At 51.6% G+C, this 24,497-nt stretch overlaps 1 protein-coding gene across 7 annotated transcripts in view; it reads right to left on the reverse strand.

Annotated features, from left to right (window-relative positions):
* Nucleotides 1–4,414: 4,414 nt before the first annotated feature.
* PAX5 (paired box 5) overlaps nucleotides 4,415–24,497 on the reverse strand; it is a 137,193-nt gene continuing 117,110 nt past the window's right edge. For all 7 annotated transcript variants that reach the window (XM_069775978.1, XM_069775977.1, XM_069775974.1 and 4 more), the window contains 2 exons: nucleotides 14,390–14,476; nucleotides 4,415–5,805 (listed from right to left, as the gene is read on the reverse strand). In XM_069775978.1, coding sequence (XP_069632079.1) covers nucleotides 5,729–5,805; nucleotides 14,390–14,476 — 164 coding nt within the window. In that variant the 3' untranslated portion in view covers nucleotides 4,415–5,728. The remainder of the gene's footprint in view (nucleotides 5,806–14,389; nucleotides 14,477–24,497) is intronic.

Below are 24,497 nucleotides of genomic sequence, written 5' to 3' on the forward strand. Positions count from 1 at the left end.
TCTTGTTCCTCTCTTTTTTAAGAAGTAAGCTTCAATGCAGGCATTGCAGACTTTGGTGGATACAATAGATATGTATTTCTTTGATGCTAGAAGTCCCTAATACAAAGTAGTTTGTCTCTAAGAAAAAAAAAAAAGCCCGTTCTTTTTTTTTCTTGGAAAGGAATTCCATTTGCAATGAAATGAGTTTCTGTAATTTCAGAATGTACAAAGGCCACTAGAAAGTGAAAAACCAGGACAAGGTTTCTTCCCACACGAGGCTGAGTGAAGCGAGAGGCAGGTCTAAATGCCCGCAGGCCATTTTCCTGTCCCACTTCACCAGGGCAGAGCAGGAGACCCTGGACACGGGGGTCCAGCCCGGTGGTGGCCAGGGCTATCGCAGGACTCGGGTCCAACCCCCAGGGTCTGAGAAACTCAAGTGTGCCTACGCGTGTGCGCGTCCATCCCTACGCGTGTGCCCGTCCATCCCTACGCGTGTGCGCGTCCATCCCTACGCGTGTGCCCGTCCATCCCTACGCGTGTGCCCGTCCATCCCTACGCGTGTGCGCGTCCATCCCTACGCGTGTGCCCGTCCATCCCTACGCGTGTGCGCGTCCATCCCTACACGTGTGCGCGTCCATCCCTACACGTGCGCCCGTCCATCCCTACGTGTGTGCGCGTCCATCCCTACACGTGCGCCCGTCCACGCCGTCTCCCGCAAAGCCCCTTCATTCTGGCTCCTGCCCCGGAGCTCTTCTGCCGCGTCAGCCCTCTCGCAAGCGCTAACGAGCAGAGGTCAAAGCCGGAGCTGACACCTACGCCAGCCGCAACGCCAAAGTGAGCAATCCCGGCACCCGGCACCTCTCTTCGGCGTGCTTTTCGCTCAGTGTTTGCACGTCAAGTCTCATGAGCTCCACCAGGAAAGCGACGCTAACCGGTTTAGACCCTTTCGGATCTTTTTCGTTTCTCGTGCTACAGAAAATGCGTATCTGCAACAGGGGTGGGCTTCGGTCTGAGGGACACCAGCAGGGCTCCCCAGCCGGCATCCCCAGCCTTGCACCGGCAGCGAGCGCTCTGCCTCCGGCGTGGAGCGGTGGTGGCCGCGGCTCGGGACGTGCGCCCAGCACCCGTGTCGGTGCAAGATGCCTGACCCGGCTCTGCCCTGATAACGCCCATACAGGACCATCGCCTGCGCGCTCAGCGAGATGCTGCAGGGCACGTTACCCAAGAGCTGTTGGCCCTCTAACGTCACTTTCTCAGTGAATCTAGAAGAAAAAGCAGGTTTTCCCAGCGTTTGCTGGGACAGAGTCACAGGGTGGGTCAGCTTGATGCTGTGCTACCTGCCGTGGCCGTGGCCTCACACGTGCTGGTGGCACACACACACACGCAGGAAAGTGCACAGCATCGGGGGGGACACTCGGTCGCAGCCGTGTAGCCGCCAGCGGCAGACGCACGAGTTTTAACTTCACTATGGGCCACGGCACTTAGAAGCTATAGGTACTCGTGGCTGGAAATAAGCGACACCGTAACGTGGCTTCCTCTCTCCTCTGTGCCGAAGGACGTGCAGAATAGGTAAATTAAAGAAAGTAGGAAAAGGAATACAACCCCATCAGTTAAGACCAGGCACAGCAGAGCATTTATCGACAGCAAGTGGCTACCGGCACCCGGCGCAGCAAGCCCACCGTGCTGCCCTTGCACCGCAGCTCCGAGAGGACTCGGCCACAGGGAGCCAAGGAGGGGTGACGGGTACCCCATCATTCACTATTGGGAGCTCCACGGACCAAACCTCCACGGTCAGGAAGGCTTTCATCCAAAAACCACCTCTCAGCCTGTTTCTTCTTCCTTTTCTTCCTTTTTTTCCCTTTTCCTGGTGCTGCTTCTTCCCTCGCTGTCTCCTTCCCCAGTGCCTCAAACACTGAGGCTGCCCCGACGCCTGCAGTCCCAGCGTGGATCAGAGCACTGCTCGGACGTCTCTGCATCTCTGAATCAACACGCACTTTCTGGCCCCGTGCTCCCAGAGCCTGGAACATTCTTCTGATTTGACAGCGAACAAACAAAGCTTTCGGTCTGCGGATCTGGTCCTGAGACATCCTGAGCTCTGCAGTCAGTGGAGCTGCTTAACGATAAAGCCTCCGTAATTGAACCTTTGGACACAGATGCTAAATAAACTCAGTGCCCACAGCATTTTACATCTTCTTTACAGTCGCACTCTCACAGCATTTGACTGAACAAGTCAGTTCATGTCACCCTGGCTCATGGCCTCTGTTGATTTAGTCTTACAGCAGCGTTTTCCCTGTCCATCTCTCAGATTTCACTCCTCAGCCTGCACTGGATGAATTTACCGCTGGAGCGCATACTACTGGAAAACCCTCCATCTAGCCAAGCGTATTATGGAGTTTAGTGCTGAAACTGCCTAAAGGCACTTTATGGGGCTGATTTCTGCAGGGGTCTAGTAGTGATACACTACGCTACGGGGCGTCCCGCCTGAGCAAAGGGTAGGCAGGGCACCCCAAACCCCCACGCTGGTCTTGCTCTCTCCCCTCCTTGCAGCCCCAGGGGGTCATTTGCTTCCAGCTTCCACCTCACCCAGTGACTCCCCACGAAATGGAGTGGCCGTGGAGGAGGGGGCAGCAGCAGGCGACTCTCCGCCACCCCCAGAGGACCGACCACCTTCTGCCAGCGGTGCCTTTCAAAGATGCTCCCGGAGAAGGAGGATTCCCCCAGTGAAGACTACGGATAGGAATTCCAGGCTTCCTGAGGAAACCAGTTTGTAAATCCCAGGTAAAATATTCTCGAGAACAGAAAGTACTGTCAAGAAGTGTCTTTTCCAGAAGTACGGTGTGCATGCCCAGTGGGCCAACTCCTTCCAGCCTTTCTTGCTGGGAAGCAGTCCCAGCAGACGTGACTGAGCCATGGCTGCCACTTTTTGGGAGGTGGGCCAGGCGCAGGCTCCCACCTTGCCCATGCAAGGGTGGGAATTTGGGGTTTCCCCTCCATGGCTCTGACCAGGACCTGTACACTGCCCGTGCACCAGCACCGTCCCTGCCTGCACCCCTGGCCGGTAGGATGGAGCCCACCACTGTGCCTGGCAGGGTCGCTCTGGCCAACAACTGCCCTCAGCAAGTTCCGATGAAACCATAGGGCCAGCCAGGTCTGAGGACATCGCACCTCTTCATCCAGCGGCATCCATGCATCCTTCAGGGGAAATATTCCCCCTTCCCCGCAGCCCAACTACAAGCGCCGCCGTCCTGAGCATGCTAACATCTGCTGAAGTCTTGTGTTTGGTCTTCTCAATGTTATCTGAAATAGCATACATCACACAAGCCATGCCACTGAGGAAACAAATAAAAGAAACGTGTTTGCAATGCAGTATGCGGAGTGGGTGAAGGACCTGCATGCTGTCGACAGGAGCTGCTGTTCCCTCACTGGGCAGACAAAAACACTCCTTTTAGCCCAGCCTGGTCAGCAAGCAGGTGGTGTCTCTGTAGCCGATGTAGCTCAGCCCACCTCTGCTCTGGAGCCATCACCTGCACCCTCACCACCTGCAGTGAAACCTTCATTTCTTTTCTCTTCAGCCAAGGCACCATCCCTTCCCGAGCTCACAGAGAAGGTGTGTGGGCTCAGGGTGCAGACAACGCACACCCCTCAACCAGGGGCTCACGTGAAGTCCCCGTACGACCAGCATCCAGCAACAGAAATGTCCTTTGCAGCTTTGTCACCAGGGTGCAAGCAATCTTGGGGTGCTCAGAAAGGGATGACACCGAAGCAATGCTTCATAAGGTTCCCTGTGTAAATTGTCTGTGCTGTTATTTGTCATCAGCTACTAATTGCTGAAAAATGAAAAGCAGGACTTTTCTCACTGGTAAGTTTGTCACAAAACTTAATTCTGGATTAGGGACGCAGTTTGAAGGACTCTGGCCAAGATCCCTGATGGGCTCTGTGAGCATCTCACTGAAATGTCATTGAGCCTGTAGGACCTGGGTGCCTCCATGGCTTTTGAGGATCTGAACACATCTGCCCTGGAAACTTGGAAGTAATGGCTGCTTTTCCATAGCGTGAGAAGATGCCACTGGAGTTGGAGAGGGAGCTTCTCAACGGGTCAACAGACATGCAGCATAAACAACGAGGTGGGGAGGGAGGAGAGAGAAGAGTGTTAACTCAGGAGCTGCCATTTCTGAGAAATGCTTGTACAGCTGGAAGCAAGTATTTGTACTTGAATGTTCATCCACAGGAACGCATCTCAGGTTCAACACCAACAACCCTTCTTCAGCCTTGGGTCGCACACAGGCAAGCATGAACAGGAGCCCCTCTGCAGTGCCGGTGCTGCTCTGAGTGGATGAGGATGGTCAGATTGGGATTAAGGAGGCTATGGCCAGATCTTCACCTCACCAGGACCAGGGAGCTTCTCCACTGCCCTCAGGCAGAGGGGATGGGGTCATGCCCGTCATCCATACGTGACTGAGGCTGGCTGCCCCTCGGCCTGGGGCAGGGGGAGGCTGGAAGGAGAAATCAGCAGTTCTCCTGGCTCCATGGAGTGGCAGCGATTGGTGTCGTCACTTAGCGGGTTGTTTGTAGCCACTCTCCTCTCTTCATTAGCCCCAGGAAGCTGCATGCATGTCTGGACTATGGCGGCTTGAATTTGAAATGCCTTCAGTGAAATGCACAGACCCCTAAAATGAGCGCCTTCCACTCCGGTTTGCCTCAGAAAGCACATGTGGCCACCCCCATGCTCGGTATGCCCCGCTCAATATGTCCGTTTAACAAAAATCATTACCGTGGTATTTCTCTCCCCCTTCCTCTCAGGGCGTTCATAATTGGGTTTTAGCACACAACCTATTGAAATGTACATAAGGTGTCAACTATTATTTAGGAATTCCTTCTTGAATGCTGCTTAGCTTGAAACCAGAGAATTTGTTTCAGTGCTCATTATGATGACAAATGAACATAAATGAATATTAAGCAGTAAAATGTCACAAAACTGCCCATGTCTTTCAGTTGCTCCTGTGTTTGATACCAGCATATAACATGATCACACACGACTGTCAGATAGGATGCTCTATACAGAAATGACATCAGCCCGAAATATAGCCACAAGGAGTGTTAACCTGGTTCAAAGTTGCTTAAAGCTTACTGAATTCTTTGAATCAGTGCACCAGTTTCAAAACACATTTTCAGATGTGTTTTGAGTTCACATTTGTACAATGTTGCTGCTTATGCTTAAGCCACTCTTATAGTAATACAAACAAGCAAGTATTTACAGTGGTGCTTGTGTAAAATCGAGCAGACTGATTTTTTTCTTTGCCACCAAAAAAAAAAAAAAAAAAAAAAGGGAAATTGCCTTGAGTCTCACAGCCTGTTTCAGTGTGCAGCAAGAGGAAGCTGCCCCAAGGGGGGCTGCTCACACCTCTTCCTTATCCCCAGATACAGCCGTGGCACCCACAGGCGATTAAAGCAGTAGCCAGCCGGCTGCAAAATACACGAAGCTACTGCGCGCGTTCGATCACACAGAGCGTCAGGAGAACCGCTTCCTCCCGTTTCTTTGTTTGATTTGAGACCCAGTCAACACGACCAGACTTAAGAACACAACAATAATCAGTTCACCAAGCTTAAAGAGCAAAATTTCGGTTAGCGTGTGCCTACTAGGTACTTTCTCCTTCCCTTGCAGCGTGGCTGGCGTGGTTGCAGCAAGGTGGCTCGGCGTGGTTGTTGCAGGCGGTGCATGCAGTCATCGCCGGTGCCTTGGGCTCCGGCGTCAGTGGCGGTCGTAGGCAGCGGCGGCCGCTGGCGGGGCTGCCCCACGGGCTGCAGCGCTGTAGTAGTACGGGGAGCCTGCGAGAGAAGAGGCAACCGTGAAGAAGACAAAGGTGGAGAGGTGCCAGCTCGCGGCACGCCGGCACGGGCGGCGGGGAGCTCTCCAGCCGGAGCTCAGGCTCACGGCAAGAGAGGCCGGGTAATTAGAATAAAAACCGCGTTCAGGCATTCTGCGTGAGAACGGGGCTATTGCTGCTTTGCATTTCTGCCAGCCGTAGCGCGCCTGGTTCCCTTCCTCCACTCAAAACATTAGTTTCATTTACTTCACCAAAAAAGCGGATTACTTTTCAGAATGGAAGGACAAAATGTTCCAGCCCCAACACAATACCACACTCTGACTTCTCTGATTTATTTTTTCCCCTCCTTTTGGGAGGAGGAGGAGGAGGTTGAACCCCAAAGCATTCAACATACTTCACTCGACTCAACAATTCCCCCTTTTCTCAAACTACTTCTATCAGGGAATAACCCCCTGGATTTTGCTTAGCTCTGGCAGTGACCTTGGAGCTCCAGAAAGAAACACCAAGTTTGTGCAACCAGATCTGCTTCGGGTCCACAACACTGCGCTGGCCTCCGCCTCACCAGCGAAGGTCCTCTGGCACCAAATACATTTGCTGAAGGGAGAAATTGTCTTCAGAAAATACTGGTGACTTTCACTTGGTAACAAATTTGAACTCTGAAAGTAGTTTACAACTACCTCCAGCAAATAATGCCTCATCCAACAAAGTATGTGATACTCCATATCACTTTTGATATGTACACTTAAGCCTCAAACTGATCAAATTTATGGTCTATTTTTTGACTGAGTACATGTGTTGTTACACACTTGAATGAACTATGCAGGTGAGGCTTAAAGCTTTGCAGATCGATGAATGCTGAGGCACTCATCTACCAAGACAAGGCCTGAAAAATATTGGCAATGACTTTTCTCCTTGCAGGGCTAACTGCTGGTAGATTGGGTGATCACCACAGGACCACCTAGAGGCTGGACCACTTGCTGGGATGAGGGAGAGTCTTTGACTTCAGATGCATCCAGAGAGACACCAATCTGTCCAGACAGCACCAGCTATTAAATACCTTCCAAGTGCACCGGAGAGGAAACCAACTCTGATTCGGTGTAAGAAAAGAGTCAGGCAAAACATTTTTCAAGGCACTACCAGTTTGGTCTCCAAGTCGCCAGCAGTTTCACACGCATGAGGTGCAGGGCATGCTGCAGTGTGGAAGAAGCCCCTTGGAAGGACTCGCACTTGGACACGTGCGTCTGAGACCCCCAGGCAGGTTTGGATGAGCGACAAAGAGCCAACGTGAGGAACAGCTCTGGAGCAGGGTGGGCTGTAGGGTCTGGTCTCACAAGTGACCCCATTCAAGAGCTGCCAGCCATCCTGAACTCCCTGCCTTTACCCTACTTGGGACAGCAGCCCAGCAGACGCCATCAAGGGTCTTCACGGCTGGGGACTTGACTTGTCACAGAAGGGGTAACTTCTGCACCTTCAGTGAGGCAGAGGAGCGGGCCAGGAGAAGATGGCGCCACCAGAAATCAGTGGGGCCTGTGGACCCCTCAGCAAAGCATCCATGGCAGCAAAGCCAAAGGTGCATTTTTGGCCGCTCGCTTCCCACCCCAGACTCTAGCAAACCTTGCTCCAGCAGGTCCAAGGGCTGCTCATCACCTGGGCACAGGCTGAGCATGGCAGTGCCCTGGCTGTTCCACCACCATGCGCCCGGCACATCTTCTGGAGGAGGAAGGAGAACCCAGCTAGCATGCCCTGTGCTGCTGGTCACCTGCTCTCCGCTGAGCCAAGGAACTTCCACCTGGGAGGATGGAGAACCTCCTGGCCTCCCCTCCTCTTCCACAGCCTCCGCTGAAGGCTTTGCTGTTCACCCCAAAATGACCTGAGTGATTACTCGAGGGCTGCTGGTTCAAAAGCCCAAGCACAGAGTGAGAATCGAGTCACCAGCCTCTACAGGGAAGCCCACAGATGTTTACTGTTAACCATCAGTCCAAGATGGAGGTATAATTGCAACGTGGAGGGCTTACGCCACCTTCTCTCCAAACCGGCCTTGGTGAGCTGCCTGGAGAGGTTTCCAGGGCTGGTGAAATAAGCCATGCTGCCCAAGAGGACATTCCAAGGAGACAGCCCCACCAACTGAAACACCCCCTGAAAGGACGGGCTCTTCCACCCTACCCCGCTGTTGTGGATCCACCAGGATCCATCTCACAGGCAAGCCCACCTGTTTCTTCTAGGCTGCTTTCACCCTGAGTGCCACATCAGGAAATTAGCGCAGGCTTCATCGTCAGCCTCCTGCTGCTCCTTTCCAAGGGAGCACAAGCCAACGCGTCTGAAAAACAGAGCTCAGCCAACATCTGCGATTGCACGGTAATGCGCTCCTTGGTGCAGCGATGGAGAAGAAACTTCTTTCTCATGATCGGAGTCCTACCACAGCATGTGATGCTCTGCTGCTGCAGCCCCAATGGGTCAGAAACAATGGGGTTTGGCTACGGGAACGTGGCATCTGCATCAGTCATTGCTGCGGCAGCACGGGAGCTTGTAGGTGGCAGGAGTCTGCGTTGTCCTCAGCACCACCCTCAGCACCCCAGATATCCCAACTTAAACATCATGTAAATCCACTGCAAAGGGCTGGGCTAAAGATGATAAACCAAGCTTCAGGACTGTGGCCCCAGCTGTCTAGCAAGGTAGTCTTTACCATACACATGAGTAATTCAAGCCAGTCAGTGAAATCACTGGCCAGGCTAAGCATTATTTGCAAAGATGTTTGCAGAACTTTTAGGCAGGAGCCCATCTCACCTAGGTTTATTAACCAAAAGTTAAGTATTTTAAGCCATAATCAATGAAGGCAAAGCAGATCCCTTCAGAGGGTCATCATTGCATTTACACTTGTATAAGTGCAGAGCTGACAGCCTTGCGCTATCTGCTGAGGGCACCACAACCGCTGTCCTGGGCTGGATGGATGCTCTTCTTCCATATAACTGATATCAGGTTAACAAGCCCCAGTCTCAGGAACCATATCCCATGGAGAAGAATACTGGAAAGCTTCACAAGGACAGTGAACGCCGTTCTCATGGGTAGCCTAAAATAAACTGCTGTATATTGTGTATGCCAGCCAAATACAAGCAATTAAAAACACAGGAGCCTTCCCTGGCCAAATGAGGCAGTCTTGAACGAGCAAAGGCAAACTGAGCAGCTCACCAGACTTTGAAATGTGCATGCCCTGTCTAGCTGGTGTTTTGGGGACGTTCTCTGTAGCCAGTGAACTGGGGGCCACATTCTTAGGGGTGCTGAATTTGTCCGTCCATGTCCCTTCACGGCCACTCCTGCTGTCCGGGAGTCCTCGGGGATCATCTCCCACTGCAGGGCAGGCAGCCCCTCGGGGCAAAACACCTTGCAGGCCTGCACAGAGCTGGGTAGAACTGCTGTCCTCACCCACTCCAGCACCAGGAGGTCGATGGGGAGCAGTGGGTGGTGGTGCCCAGCTCCCAGGTGTGACCACCAGTGGAGACCCTGGTCCCTGCCAGCACCAGCAGCGACCATGGCAGCTCAGCTCAGGCAGAGGGGTGGAAAATCCAGGGAAGGGATCCAGCGGCACCAAACAATTTCATCCTGATCTACGGAGCAACGCGTGGGTCCCACCGGAGCCAGATGCAGCACTTCGCAAAGTCTGGGGGTAAAGGGGGTCTTTTTGGGGTCAGGTCTTTCACTCTCGCCCTCCCTCCTCCTCCACTACTGTTCTGACTCAGTGCAGCCTAATATTTCTCTCATGCTTTCCAAAAGCCTTACACTTCCCTCAAGTTTGATTTTTCCAATTTGCCTTTCAGCAGCGACCTCAAAAAAGCTTGTCTTTAAAGTGAAAAATGAAAATATCACATCACAAAGCATTCACTCTTCCTCCCTGTCACCATGCCCCCATCCAGAACAGACTTGTCTGTCCTTCTGTCGTTTTTCCTTTCTAATTCATACTACCATCAATTTATTTCTTGACACAGTCATTTCTGGCACCTACTTGTTCTCAAATCTTTTCACAGAAGCCCACAGAAGAACTGAATCTAATCCTAATTCACCGTTTCCAAGCCCTGCCCTCGCACAACGCCATGCCAGCACCGGTAGCCGCAGCACCGCAACGGTGCAGGTAAACCCTCCGAGCCAGCGCGCAGGGACCGCGTCCCGGCAGGAGCGGGGACACCGCGTCAAATGAAACCTGCCGCGAGCAGCGTCGAGCCGGATGCGACGAGCAGAAACGGTAAAGAAGTTATTGCAACAAGCCAGCACGAAATTGAATCGTTTCTCTTCATTAGACGGCGTTGCTGTTATCCGCTCCCAGCGCGCGCGCGTTGAACTGACTCTAGGCTGGCGCGTGCCAGGACGCGCTGACAGTGATGGACCGAGCCCCAGGCGCGCACGGGCTTGCTTCCCCGTGCGCTCGTGCGTGTGCATCCCTGTACTGTACCAATTGCAGGTCATTCACAGCACAGCGGGGTGGGGGGGAAATAATGAAAAAAAGATGCCCCTTTCTCCACCTCCTCTTCTGGCTTTGAGATGGGGACCCCTGCCAGAGCCACCGAGACAGATGCCACAGGAGCAGCCAGGGTTTGCATCCTCTTGCCAGCATATCCCTCTGGAAAAACTCAGGGTCTGTCCTCACTCCGGCCACAGTCGGGGCAGGACTGAGCCACCCCATGCAGCAAAAGCTGTCACGCCCCTGCCACGGAGCTTGGTGTGGGTGCCACCAGGGCTGAAGACAGGACGAGAGAGCAAGAAGATGCCACAGATCATCATCATCAGCTCTTCTCCTCCTAATTCTGTTGACCACGCTGGAGGGCTGCAGCTTGGTTGTCTCCCCTTCCACAAGACCTAAGGGGCACGGCATTTGAGACTGCCCCAGAGAGGAGGGAGCGTGGTCAGCCGTTTGCATCAGTTCCCACGCCAGCTGGGGCAGACACGGGTGGGTTGCCCGGTGCAGAGGAGTGGAGAGCACCAGAGCAAGGGCAGAGCAGGCACAGGGGTGATGGGGAGCAGCCAGTCCTCTGCTGATCACCATCACCTGCGCACCAAGAGCATGGTCCTGCCTTCCCACGGAGACCCTGGCTCACTCCTCTCACTGCTGCTTCACACTCACAGGACAAGGACCAGGGACTAATGACCAAAGCCTTTTCACTGTTCTCATCTCTTTCTGTTCCTGTTCTCTTTAATTCCCCGCAAAATAATTTTTCATCCCAAGTATTCTTTATTCCTGCCAGTTGCAAATCACAGCATCTCTCCTTTTAGCTCCTCTTTCACAGGTCTCAGCCTGGTGTGATTGCTGCAGTGCAATTCTTCCTTGCCAGTACAGGGAATTAATTGAACATAGGTGCTGTTAAGTGCTTACAGTATTACACTTTCATCTCAGTGAAGGGAGCAGGACTTAGTAAAACAAACTGTGTCAGGCCATGTACCAGTCCTGATTAATTTTGTCAAGGTTTCTGCTTTGAGGCTGATACTGCCAGCGCTCGCTCTCAGGAGAGAATTACTAAACGCACTCACGTATACTCCTGAGAAGAGTGGAAGCATCCTGGATATAGTTTAAATTGACCTCCTCTCCACTGTGGGTGCTCAGGCTCATCACACAGAGCCTTCTCGGTGTGCAAGGAGACTTGGAGCAGGATTTTAAGGCTCTGCCACGGATTCCTACTTGCCCCGAATTACCAGTGGGGTTAGCGCGCGCCTAGGGAGAAGGGAGTGCAAAACCAGGCTCCAAGGGACAAAGGCAGAGCTGTGGATAAGCAGGATCTCTGCAGGGAACAAGAGACCGTGCAGTGTCTCTTGGAGCACCAGCTCACTGGCCTTGCCCTCCAGCACTGTGTACCACAGGCACGAAGGCTGGGCTTCCCCACCTCGGTGTTGGGTCATGGACCTTTGCAAATGCCCTGTGCCGTATGATGTTGACTTCTAATAAGTGCCTTTCCAAACCGAACACCATTTTGCTTTGGGGGCTTTTCTGACAGAGAGGCTTGAAATGAAAGGGAATCCAAAGGTTCAGCTCACTGAGACCTCAGTGCCCAGCTCCTACATGGTGCCCATGGGGCATTCGAGCAGCACAGGGAGGTACAGGCTACACCAGCTCTCAACGAGCTCCGCAATTCCTGCAGCAATGACAGGAACAGAGCAGAACAGGTATTTTAAAACTACCAGAGGTCAGACAAGGGGATTCCCCATCCAGGCAAGTCCAGCACTTCCCGTTTTGTGATGAGGCTGAACTGGAATGGTAAGTTCATCCTTAGGACTTGCTGCAGAGCAAAAATTCCAATTTCTTATTCTTTTTCATGCATCAAAACCTCCAGTCTCATACCTCCAAATCAGTGTGTCATTGCACACTCAAAGCAATATGAAGTTATCTTTGCAGTGACTGAGTCTGTGTCTACTGGAACATAAGATTTTGAAAATACCGAAACAAAGTACTTTTTGAAGAGGATAAAAACCAAGGAAGCCGAGATTATACATTTTAACTCCCACTAGCAAAAAATGCCAGCATAGTTGTCATTATACTGTGAAACATTTCCATTTCAATAAAGCTGCAGTTTCTGAAGGAAAATGGTAGCATCCAAATCTTTTTGTCCTTGCCTCATTTAAACACATGTTCATAGCATGCTGCTGAGTCAGTGCTGCTGTAGAAATCCTCGCCAGCCTGAGACACGAGCCTTGCCGCAGGGAGCACGCCATCCTTTCATATGGCACACCTCCAACACAGTCAAAGATGAAACGGAATTTGCCCCCAAAATGTATCATCCGAAAAGGAAACAAGAAAAAGAGGAAGAACAGTGAAAAAAGGGAGTGATACAGGCAAAAGATGTCCTGGCAGCAAGCGGCTGGCTCCTGACCAGCCTCTGTTTTAAAGTCTTCTTCTGAGCCAGACCTGCCTATCTCCACCGGCTTCGGGGCACCATGGGACGTACCCTGCCCTGCACCCCGGCCAGCATGCTCGGAGCATATACGAGCCCATCCTCCCAAACGAAGAGCCAAGGAGGTCGTGGGCACAACCTGCTGCTGCCAGACTCGAAGGGCCACTATCAATCCCTGCGGAGCAGCACGGAGCTCCAGGACGGCTTTCAGCGTGGATCCGGACCGGCTCCGGTGCGGCTCTGGTGCAGCTCCAGTGCGGCTCCAGCGTGGCTCTGGTGTGTATGTCCTCCCCTGTGGAGGTGTGCACCCACAGTGAGCAGCCCAGGAGCCTCACCAAAAACCCTCTCTCCACGGCACAGGGCAGGGTTGGGGCTGGGTTTTGCATTTATTTTTAATACCATGCCAGTTTCTTCACTGGTTTGCAAGCAAAATTTAAAAAGCCACCCAAAACCTGGCTTCCCAGGCCTGTCCATGCAGCAGACCTTTGCTAAAGCAGCTCTCCTGCTTCCGAAGGAGTTGGAAAATTAGAAATGAAGAAAGCACGGCGCACGCTCTTCCCCCTGACTACAGCAGCTTCCCCACACGGCCAAGCCAAAATCCCGCAGGCACTGCCGGCTGTGGCCATGGAAACTGCGGGTTTAAGCACAGGGACTCCCCTGGCTTTGTGCAGCTATGCCCATCCATATTAGCTGGAGATCTGTCCGCTGATTTATGATGGAAGCGCTAACAAACCCTTAAATGTGGCACGGCAAATAGCAGCATTATACCAGCACCATGGCATGAGAGGCAGAGGCTGTCTATTGCTCCCCGAGGATTTGTTTAAGGACAAGAACCATGATGAATACAGCCTGGGTGGCTCAATTACATGGGGACTCAATTACTTAAAACAAAGAAACTGGATGAAAAAAGTATGACAAAAATTCAAAATTATTTCGCTGCTGGAGGTCACATATAACAGCCCTGTCATCCATAAATCTGGAAATCTCTAAGGCATGCTACTCCTGTGTTGAGAGATGACAATTAATTGGTATTTTACTTACCTCATCCATGCAAATTATGCAGGGAAAAATTCTAATTACTGCATGCTACATGTATATAAGGTCAAAGTGGGCCAGCTTTTGACAGTGGTGTAAAATGGATTATGTTTATCCTTCACATGAGGGCCATGATCCTGCATGAGCTACGGGGCTCCTGCCCCCCACCGCTTGTAGGGACCGTGCTGGTGTCAGTGAGGCTGCGCGGGCACAGCGGTCCCTTGCAGAGAAGGGATGGATCGGGCAAACACAGAACTGGGAGCAAACGCAACATGAGGTTGGGGAGAAATGCAAAGTCCTTTAGCAAGCAAGGAACAACAGCTTGCAAAGTGATGGGGCTCACATGTGGCCATAGCACCCCAAGTTTTGTCTGAACAGGATTCCTTACCCTCAAAAAAATGGGGATCCTGCCTTCCGACAACACCTCTTGTCTCTGGAAGGATTTTATGGGGCAGAAATGGGAAGACAACAGGTTTGGGCAGGGGGTTCTTGCTGGTGAAGGGAACCAAGATCATTTGTGCGCCCCATTGGAGACCTGCAGTCCCACACAGGGACCGAGCACGGGGACTCAGGACCGTGCCAGGACACGCGTCCTGCCCACCCCAGAAGTGGACGATCGCTGCCGGACTGCAAACAAGGCACAGCTTGCACTGAGTCACCAAGGTGGGGATGGCAACTTACCCAAGAGTCCAGGGTTGGGAAACCTCCAGGAGTCATTGTACGTTGAATATTGCGGGTGGCTGTATGGGCTCCCAGAAAACTCGCTCCCTAAGTTAAAAAGAAAAAAGACAAAAAAAAAAAGATCATTTGGTTTGAGACTGCAGTTACCGCTGGGGGGGAAAGGAGGTGTTCAGTGCGTGCTGTGCTCCGGTGACGGCCTTAGTAAAAGCACTGCTGGCCACCCTCTTTGAGGAAGGGTAATATGGGTGGGCTTATTATTAAATAAATGGGTGCAGCCATCTTCTACATGTTCTTTTCATGCTGTGGCCCAGGCCTGCTGAGCTGGTGGGATTTTCTCAGGCAGCCCATGCTGGCAGAGCAAGACAACAAGGAGGGATGGAGAGGACTCTGGGACACACTAATGGGGCTGGCCCTTGCCCCTGTGGCCCTACAGCACTCAGGGCAAGAAACACAATATGAGGATGGGGCTGCTTAGACAGGCTCTCTGCTGGCAGGAGAAGATGAACCAGCTAATCTTCTAGACACTGGGTACCCTTCCAGGCTCTCCAGGAGAACATGGTCTTGGTCCCAGACATCCATCCATCACTGCAACCCAAGGAGAGGGATGCTCGCATCAGTTTCAGATGGCTTTGAAACCCTCCAGACACAGGCACAAAAAAGGCTCAACGAGTTACTGCTATTTATCTCCTCACCAGCTCCCACTTTCCCCATCTGTTTGTTCTCTTCACATGTCACCTCCTGTTTCATACTTCAGCTGCAAGCTCTTCAGGACAGAGCCTTGCACCATGGGACTCTGACCCTGGGCAGGGCACCCGGCTCCACCACCATGCAAATACCAACACTGCTGAGGGTTTATTCGGAAATTTTCCATGAATGACAGTTTCCTGCTCTCCTCCTCAGTTCCTCCTCTCCTTCTCCCTCTCCCATACACAAATATATGCACGCACAACACAGCACGGCAGGAGAAAGAGTAGGTTTCCTATGGCAAGAGGAGAGGGCTGCCAGGCTGCAGCAGCAGATGCTCACCACGACCTTCGCCTGTTCTGGTTCTCGGCGCTGGTGTAGCCCCCCCACCCCGTACCCAGGGGATGCTGCCTTTACCCCAGCTGAGCAGCAGACCCCTGACACCACGTCTCCAGCTCCCCGGGCCCGGGCTCAGCACCCCTGGCCCCATGACCCACAGACCTGCCTAGGGAACCACGTCTGGGTCTCCTGGCCCATGAGTGGTCTCCTCACTCAGGACACGGTTTAGGCAAGTTGCTGACCCACTGGCTCCAGAGGAGAGGGGGTGATGCTCCAGTGACCAGTGGGGTCGTGCCTCCAGCCACGGTGGGCTGCGATAGCTGTGTGGTCCTGTCAGCCACTGCGGCCGCCTGCAAAGGTATTTTCTGCCAATACAGAAGTAACACAGGTTGGTGTCAAAATATGGAGTCGGTTCCAGGGTAGCTTGGTGTCCACATGATGGTGCTTCAGTAAAAACAGCCTGCCTCTCAGCCTACACCAAAGGATGCCAGTAAACACGCTGAATGTGCTGACAGCAAGAGCTGCCCATCACTGGTCCACTCCAGGGGGTCTCCGTTAAAACCCCTTCCCTGTTTCTCACAGCCCTTCAGACCCATAGGACTGCACCCACCAGCCTCGACCTGCTCTTTCCCCCGCCGACCAAGCATCCACGGACAAGGCAACGAGATGAGGTCTGAAGCCAGCAGCTGCAAGCGCTCCCACACTCAGCATACCTTGCTGTGTTGACCACATTTCTTCACAAGCCCAGAGCAGGTTTTCATTACTGCCTCCAAGGAATGGCATTAATTCACCACAAGCCGTGGAAAATGGAGCTGTTTCCAAACCTTTCTTCCTGGTGAAGTACATCATATCGACATTTCCTCTCTGCTCCCTATCCTTATGGATGATAGATGACTTCAGTACCTGAAGGTTACCTCTGTCACAGCGCTCACTCTAAAAGAGTGAGGCATGGTGAGGACGGCAAAGCCAGAAGAGATGTCAGGAGCCACCCGAGGTACCAGGGCCACTGGCAAAGGCATCTCCATTGCCTTCTGCCAGCCAGGGAGCAAGCTCCCTCCTGCAGGACACAGCAGCTCTTGTCTGGTCCCTTCTTCTGCCTCCTCATTGCTGCAGATGAGGCTGGCTGCTCAGCCAGAGCCCTCCCTGCTTGCCTCCTGTTCCCAAAGCCCCTCAGTTTACAGCAAGCCTCTGACCCAGCTCTGCCCTAACGGCGTTGACCCAAGCCTGCAAAGCACGTGGGCAGCAAACTGGCTGGTAACTTCACGGGTGAGTGATACGAACTTTCCCAGTCCTTGAAGGCTCATGGCCAGGTCCTCCTTCCAGTGTGTGCTACACAAAAGTCCCTTCATCTCGTGGGTGCCTCTTCTGTGGGGAGAGGCTCCCACACCACCTTCCCCAGTAGCTTCATTTCTCCCTTTCCACAGGGCAGCAAGAAATGTAGAGATTTAGCCCTGTTTTAGTTGCACACAACAGTTGTGCTGCCTGACCAAGACGACACGCAAAAGCCAAAGGGAGCGAGCATCACTGCCACATCCTCCTCTGGAGCTGCGCAGTGCATGGACAGAGGGACAGGGTGGTCAGGACAGCAGGACAGACCCTGATCCCCATGGCGGGCTGTGCGCACAGGGTGTGCAGAGAAGCCTCCCCAGCTCCTCCATGCACCAGTAGCACCCCAGGCTTCAAACAAAGCCCTTGGTGGTCTGCCGCACGCCTGCGAGAGCTGCGCCCTGAGGGAGGGCAGGACAACCCCTCATTTTCAGCTGTCCCACCGCTCTCCCTCCCTCCCTTTCGTGCCCGCCGCTCCCCTCTCCCATCCTCCTGAGGCTGCACAGACCCGGTCCGTCCCGCACCAACGCCGTGCACGCCGCTGAGCAGGCGGCAGCGCTTTCTAAATGCTCATCAGCGCTGCAGCAGGGCTGCGGGTGGGAACGGGCTGACATTTCATTGTTTCATCCTCTCCTGCCTTGCTCTCCTCCCCCACCATCCCCACTGCCCTCCTCCCCACACACACACACAGACACACATCGTGGACCCTCTCTGGGGGATGCTCCGGTGCCTGTCAGGCTGAGGCTTCCAATTCTCTGTTTTTTATGCCTCAGTGGTCAGGGTGTCAGGCTCCTGCAGTACAGACCAGCCAGGAGCTCGAGGAGTCACTGAGCACCATCAGCTCAGTGACAGTATTGCTTGCTTCTTAACATACTCTGCATATCCATCAGCCTTGCAGGGGAAAAAAAAAAAAAGAGAGAGAGAGAAGGGGGGCAGGAAGGAAAATGAGAGAAAAGGAATACAAGAGACGGAAGGGGAAAAGGAGAAGTGGGGGAGAAAGTCTCAAGCCCTGCTACTACCATCACAGCACTTGAGCAGACAAATGGTCCAGCCATAAGTGAAACTAAGCTAGATGAATGAACGCTGCATGAATGCCTCGTGGTTTCCACCAGATATTCCAAGGTCCATCAGCTATACTTCTTGACAGCACTGCTTAGCGGCCAGCCCTCGCCCCATTCAAAAACACAACGAATCAGCTACCCGGGGACACGCACACATGCAGCGTGTTGCACATGTGTGCACGGTGCCTGCCCGCGCCGCGAGGAAAGGGTGGCCATCGGACCCATCCCTCCTTCACGTGAAATGGTAAGCCCCCTCCTTAATAATTCTCGCATCGCCGAGACACAAAGACACCAAACCAAGGGCTTCTGCCAGAGTTTGCCCACCTCTCGCTGCAGACCTGACTCCACACTACCACGATGCTTTATGCAGCTGTAGCCCTTCCGTCACCCCCAGAGGGGAAGGTGCAGGGGAGGAGGGAAGAAGGATTCCCAGTAACACTGCTGCTACAAGTGCAGCAAGCCCTGGGGGATGCACCTCACCCCGAGACAGCGGGACAGAGGCACAGTCCCCTTGCCCATGGGGTGAGCCCCAGGGCTGGCTGCAAACAGAGTCTGATGGTGGCGGATCGACCCTCTGCTGCAGGCAAAACGGCATTATCCGTTCTGCAGCACCGCGTTGTCCATTCTGCAGCGTTTTCTCTGGGGATTATCATCTCATGTTTACCAGTCTGTTTGGTTTTAAGGTAAGCCTCCTGCAAGTTTCCTTTCTGATGTGCAGAGAAACTGAAAAGTGTGAGCTTAAAAATCTCAAGAACCTAGAGATGAAGAAAGAGATTTCATGGTGTCTTTCGAACTGCCATGGCTTTAGACAACTGCCCCTGCAGAGGATGCAGGTACGTCTGTGCACCGGTGCTGGACTCGGGGCAGGAGGGTGCTGAAAACCTTCCTCCCCTGCTGAAAGGCAGAGGCGTGGGGCAGATGGTCAAAGCAGGTCCAGCTTTGACATAGGCCATGTCCAGCCAAGGTGTTGAAATCTCCCAGGATGGAGAAAGCCTGACCATCACTGCACTACTGCAGTTCACCCCGCAGAGCACCCGGCTGTCGTCCCATTAGGTAGCACAGCAGTAATGAATGTGTCCTTCAGAATTGTCTTTTTACAACCGTGTGGCACTTGCTTGAAACCAGCAGCCCAGTCAAACACAGAACACGCTTGTTACCCAGCTGCTGGTACTTTTGGACTGAAACGCGAGATTTGAACAAATACTCAACAAAGTAGTTTTATATGTCACTTCCAAGTTCAACACGTTGCTGCTGTCCCTAGAATCACAGAAGACCCCAGGAATCAGAAGCTCCAGAGCCAGTACAGCTCAGCCAGAGCCGGCTATGTGAAGGTGGACACATGTTTGGACACTTTTCGCTGCGTTTTCTCAGGTATCAGGTTTTTGAACACATGTTTAGGATCGGGAGAAGCCATCCGGACCACAGGAGTGAATGCCTGTATCCGTACGATGGCTGCAGGTAATACAACGTGCAGATGACACAACGTGTAGGTGATAGAGCACACCTTCCTCCCTGCGACCACCATACCACAGCTCCCAGCAAGTGCCGGCAAGAGCCGCTGGCACCCGATGGGGAGAACGACCACAACCCCGGGGCTGTGCCATCCTTCCTGCTGGACTCGTCCCAGCCACTCTTTTTCTCCACCAGACCCCATTAGATGGGTCTTTTTGCTATCCAAGCTCTGGGCTTAGGACAGTGTCTTATTTAGCCCTTCTATCTGGCAGAAAATTAAAACAAGCCAGGAGAAATGTTGTTCAATAAATGCAACTGCATAAGGGTCAAGAACAGAAGGTTGTGGGACAAATATTAGTCTGGCCAGGAACAGCAACACCTTGCCCTTTCCTCATTAGGGTCCTGGGTAAGTCTAAAAACATTCTGCTGTACTTGTACCTAAGTTGGTCTCCTGCAGATGAACCCCTCTTCCATTCCAGCCCGACCTCCCGGCAGGGGCTAGAGGTGCCTCTACCTTTCCCTTGTGGCAAAGGACCTTACTGTAACTTTTTAAAATTAACATTCTCATGACTTTTATTTGTTTTCAATCGTTTTCTTTTGTGGAAGTAATCACATGGATCATAAATTTCTTCAGTGAATTCCAATAACAATCATTACCCTGGTAGCTAAGATATGCTTGACTGCATGGGGAACGGGGCTAAACACCACACAAACAAACCCAAGCAGCCTGCATATCGCCGACTAACACTGGGAGACAGCAGCTACCCAAATGCCGCCTTGAACTCTATTACACAAAAATCACGTGTGCAATAGGGTCAGGCATCACCTGGGCTGGAGGCAGATATAAACCAAAGGACAGCAGGAGAAGTCACTTCTCACTGTTTGCCAGCATCGCCCGAGAGATCGCTTCATGATCTAGCAGCCCTGGGCAGCATCCCACATAAACTCAGAGTGACAAACAAGTGTGAGAGACCTTAGAAAAAGAAGGAAAATGGTCTGGCCTCTCTGTGGAGAGCAACGGTGTATTTTCCCCTTGGTGAAGCACATTTGCCTCTCATCACCAAGCTGTCGTAGTGGCTCAGGGCAAGACAGAGAGAGGTCTGCAGCCCTGCCTGCAAAGCTGCAGCCTCTGTGACACACAAAACTCACTCCCTTACAAGTTTTCTCCATGAATGGGGGAGCTGGGAAACACCTTTCAGTTAAAACTTGCTTTCACACAAAAGAGTAGTTTCACATCACTAACATACTTCTGCAAATTTGTGACAATTTTGACAAAATCCTTCAGTTAAAAAGAGCCCTGGATTCAAATATTTTTTAAAAATCGGATGTTTTCCAAACAAATATTTTATTTTTCTTTTAAATTCAGAGCAATGCTAAGTTTTCAAACTGAGTTCAGTGAGGCTACAAAAAGAATCAGAAATCCTCAACTGGAAAACAAACTGAGTCTTTGAAGTAAAGTCCAAAGTAATTTTTATTGTCATTTCTTTGCTTTGAATGAACCCTGGACTTTCTTCCAATTTTAATGTTCATCAGCAAACAACAGGATCAGTGATTTATACTGCTCTAATCTGTAAATATCAGCTGCGTTTAACCTGAGGGACTAGAAACCCAGGGCACACCACAGGTTGACCACCAGTAATCTGCCAGGTCTTCTCCTGGTCCCTTGTGTTTTCTTTGTCTACAGAAGTCCCACAGGAGGAAGGACACTGATAACTCTGCTTTCTGCTCCACAGACCAAGCACACCTGGCCATTAATCTGCCTGCTCTAGACTGAGCAGTCCACGCACTACAAAAAAACAGAAGCGTAAAAAAAGGGAAAAATTACCAAAGTACAGCCCTTCTGAAACAAAACATGTATTTCAGAAACAATGTTCCCCCTGGGAAGAAGCCGAGCAGAAAAATACACTATATATAGCAAAAGCTCGCCATGTTCTATCCCATTTATCTCAATGAAAATGGTGATAACCAGCTAAAAATCCCAGGACAAGCAAGCAGGATTGATAGGCCAGTCTTTGAAGGGCAGGCTTGGGAAATTTTGTCAAGACCGGATTACCAGCACCTGCACCAGGACGAATTACGGGTCGAGCAGACCGAGGCAGGGATGGCAGCCTCGCATCGCATCGCCCGCCGGCCACGGTTCAGGGCAGCGGGCACGGAGCGGGCACCGTGCCCTCGCTGCTTCCCTAAGATGTACCCACGGCTGGAGATCACTGCCTGCCTCTGGCTTCCATTTCAGGATGGCTGCCGAGCCCCTGAGGGCTGGAAGGAGTCCCTGGGGGATTCTTTCCAACCCGGAGCCCAGCATCAGCCCGGCACACGGCCGCTGCCCACCCCGGACCCCACCGGTGGCTGGTGGAGGATGCCGGCAGGATGGGAGAAGGTTCAGCATCACCCGACCTCGCATAGTGCCGGGGCCAGGGTGGTTTATGGCTGCAAGGAGCTTTAATGAAAAAGAAATGTTTCCCAAGGGGGCTGAAAAATGCCGGTTTGGAAAACCTCTTCAATGAGCGGTTTGGAAAAAAAGGAAGCTGCTTTTCAAAATGCCTGAGAGGCTCTGCATCAAAATGGGAGCTGCTCCCGGTCTGCGGACCCTCGCTTACCTGACATTGTATCCAGCAATTTATCTATTCCCACAGGAAAGAAGTGAATAAAGCATGAATGAATGGAAAGGGGGAAATGCTTTCTGTACAATTAGTACTTCCCCTCACTTTTTTTTTGAGGATGCAATTGAAAGTGATGGACTTCAGCAAAAGAACAGCCCTCACAAATGATTTTCAAGCAAAACTTCCCTTACACAGAACACAATCTTCACTTCTTGATTTTAAATGAGAAAAAAACCTGACAAACAGCAAGTTCTTAGAGCACTAAGCCCTCTAACTGTGTTGTTTAAACACAATACGATACAACTATGTCAAAAATTTTGTTCAGCTCTAGCCAAGGCAAAGCCCCTGGAGCTGCTATGTACTGCAACAGTCCGGCCAACCGTGAGTACACAGGCACTCACAGGATCCCAGGTAGTGCTATTAATGCCATAAAATTAATTAGTCAGTGTCCGTACCGCTCGCTGAAAGAACACACAGGAAACACGACGGTGACTGTTAATTACCCTGGCCAGCAGTTTAAGCAGCACTCTGCTTCTGTGGCTGGGCACCTGCAACAACTTCCTTGAACAAATCTGAACAAACAGTGAAATACCTTTTGCTTGTTAAAGTGCATTTCTCTCCTAAAAGCGGGAGGAACAACCTGCTGGCTGGAACACCAGAATGCTTCCTATACCCTTTATGTTCAAACACCTACAGACACCATCACAGCAACCCGCCTGGACGGCCAAAGTGATGCTGGGGGCAAAATCCAGCTCTGAGCAGGGGCATGGGGTCTGCTCCATTAGCAGGTGGGGTATCACACATGGATCCACCAGCAAGGGTATTGGGGAGCCTACCACCACCAGCAGGCTCAGGCAGTGTTTTTCTGGGATGTCAGGGACCGCGCCATCGGCAGCAGTTTCCTCCTGGGAGCACCGAGGGTGCACGTGCAGAAATACAGCCCACGCATACAGACAGACACGCACTGACACAGGTGTGTGAATGCTCTTTACACGTGTAGGGGAAAACGGGCTTGTAAATCCACTGGTAAATCCGTTGTAAGAATCCAGCGGATCAATAGTTCGGTTATTACACCTATGACCCCTTCCACCAGTACACTTATACTCACCGAAAGCACATCCCACTCATGTCTGTAATGTCCTGTGGTCACTGATTAATCCTTCAGCAAATGGCTTAGGTGCAACCACCACCTGACCTTTCGCACGAGTGATTTCAAAATGAAATTAGCTCGTACACTGGCTAATTTTTCCTGTATGTCAGCCAAGCAGAAGTTTATAGCAGTTGTGTCTGGAAGGCACTTGGTCACATTCAGACAATGTCTCTCCAAAGTTCCCAGTCCCATCAAGATTGCCAATTAACTTCTAATGAAGGTTGTATATAATTTTATGATCATACAGATTGGACAGTATTTCCCCCTTATTTTATCTTTATATTAACTAGCACCCGCTCAAAGATGTACAATTTTATTTTTAATGGTTCTGAGTAAGTTGTCATATTTTAAGAAAACAGTAACATGCAGATTTTTGTAACACTACCTCATTTCCAAGAAGCTACAAGGCACAGAAATCCCATCAATGACTAATGAGTTGTGGGTTAAGGTGGACGTACCTTGCTGTGAAGTCACTGTACTATTCTCGACCCGTGCTGCCTGCCATAAAATTTTAATGCTGCTTCTGACATATTTATGAAATACCTCACCTAGTCTTCGCAGGATGACAAAAAGATTTACATCTGCAATTATTGCAAGCACATAGGTTTTAGCTATGCACTTTAAACTTTTGTACACAAAGGTATTTAACTTTAATACAACAAAGGTAGGTGGTGCCACAGAGCAACCATATTGGAACTGCATTAGGAGAGATTTATCTCCCTGTACCAGGAGGACAACTGCCCAACTCATCTGCACAGAAGACGGCATTGCAATTAATGACGATGAGGAATTTGCCCCTTTCCTCTCCCGGCTCCCCGCCGCAGAGTCATCCGCCCTCTCTACCAGCCACCGGCACGCAGCCTGTTGGGACGCCGGGTGGATCCGGCAGCAAGAAGCTGCACCACCGGCGATACCGAGCCCGATACTGATACCGATACAGAGCCTCTGCGCTGGCACCGAACGCGGTGCCGCTCTGTGCCGGTTGCTGCAGCTGGTAGCGCAGGTGGGATAAAAAGGAAAACTTCTGTCTCACAGAAAATACCAAGCTTTACAATACGGTTCCATCTCGAATTGGTGTAAAAAGTGCCAAGAAGTATCTTGTGGGGTGATGTTCTCCAAACTACGTTAACGGAAATGTTGCGCTTGGTTCAGATGAAAATATTCCACTCCGTGCTTCATCCTGACTTTAGCCTTTTTTATGATTTCAGCCTTCATAATGATAATGTAATGTGTAGTTACTTCCACGAATTACACAAGTAATTTAGCTAGTAGCAGAAGTAGATATAATGTTACGAGCTATAATAACATAGCTACAGTGTGGAAATGGTGAAGTGTGGAAATTAAGCATTTTGGTAGCTTGACAAAGGTACATTGCTGCTGACGTGGAAGCAGTCTTCAATTACCTGCAAATGCAGGCGTGAACAGGGGCAGGAAAGCATCTGTATGGCTCCCACACCAGCATCTTCTCAGCATCCCGCTGGTGTCCCCATCCT

Source organism: Haliaeetus albicilla, chromosome Z, assembly GCF_947461875.1.
Source record: "Haliaeetus albicilla chromosome Z, bHalAlb1.1, whole genome shotgun sequence".
Classification (NCBI taxonomy): Eukaryota; Metazoa; Chordata; class Aves; order Accipitriformes; family Accipitridae; genus Haliaeetus; species Haliaeetus albicilla.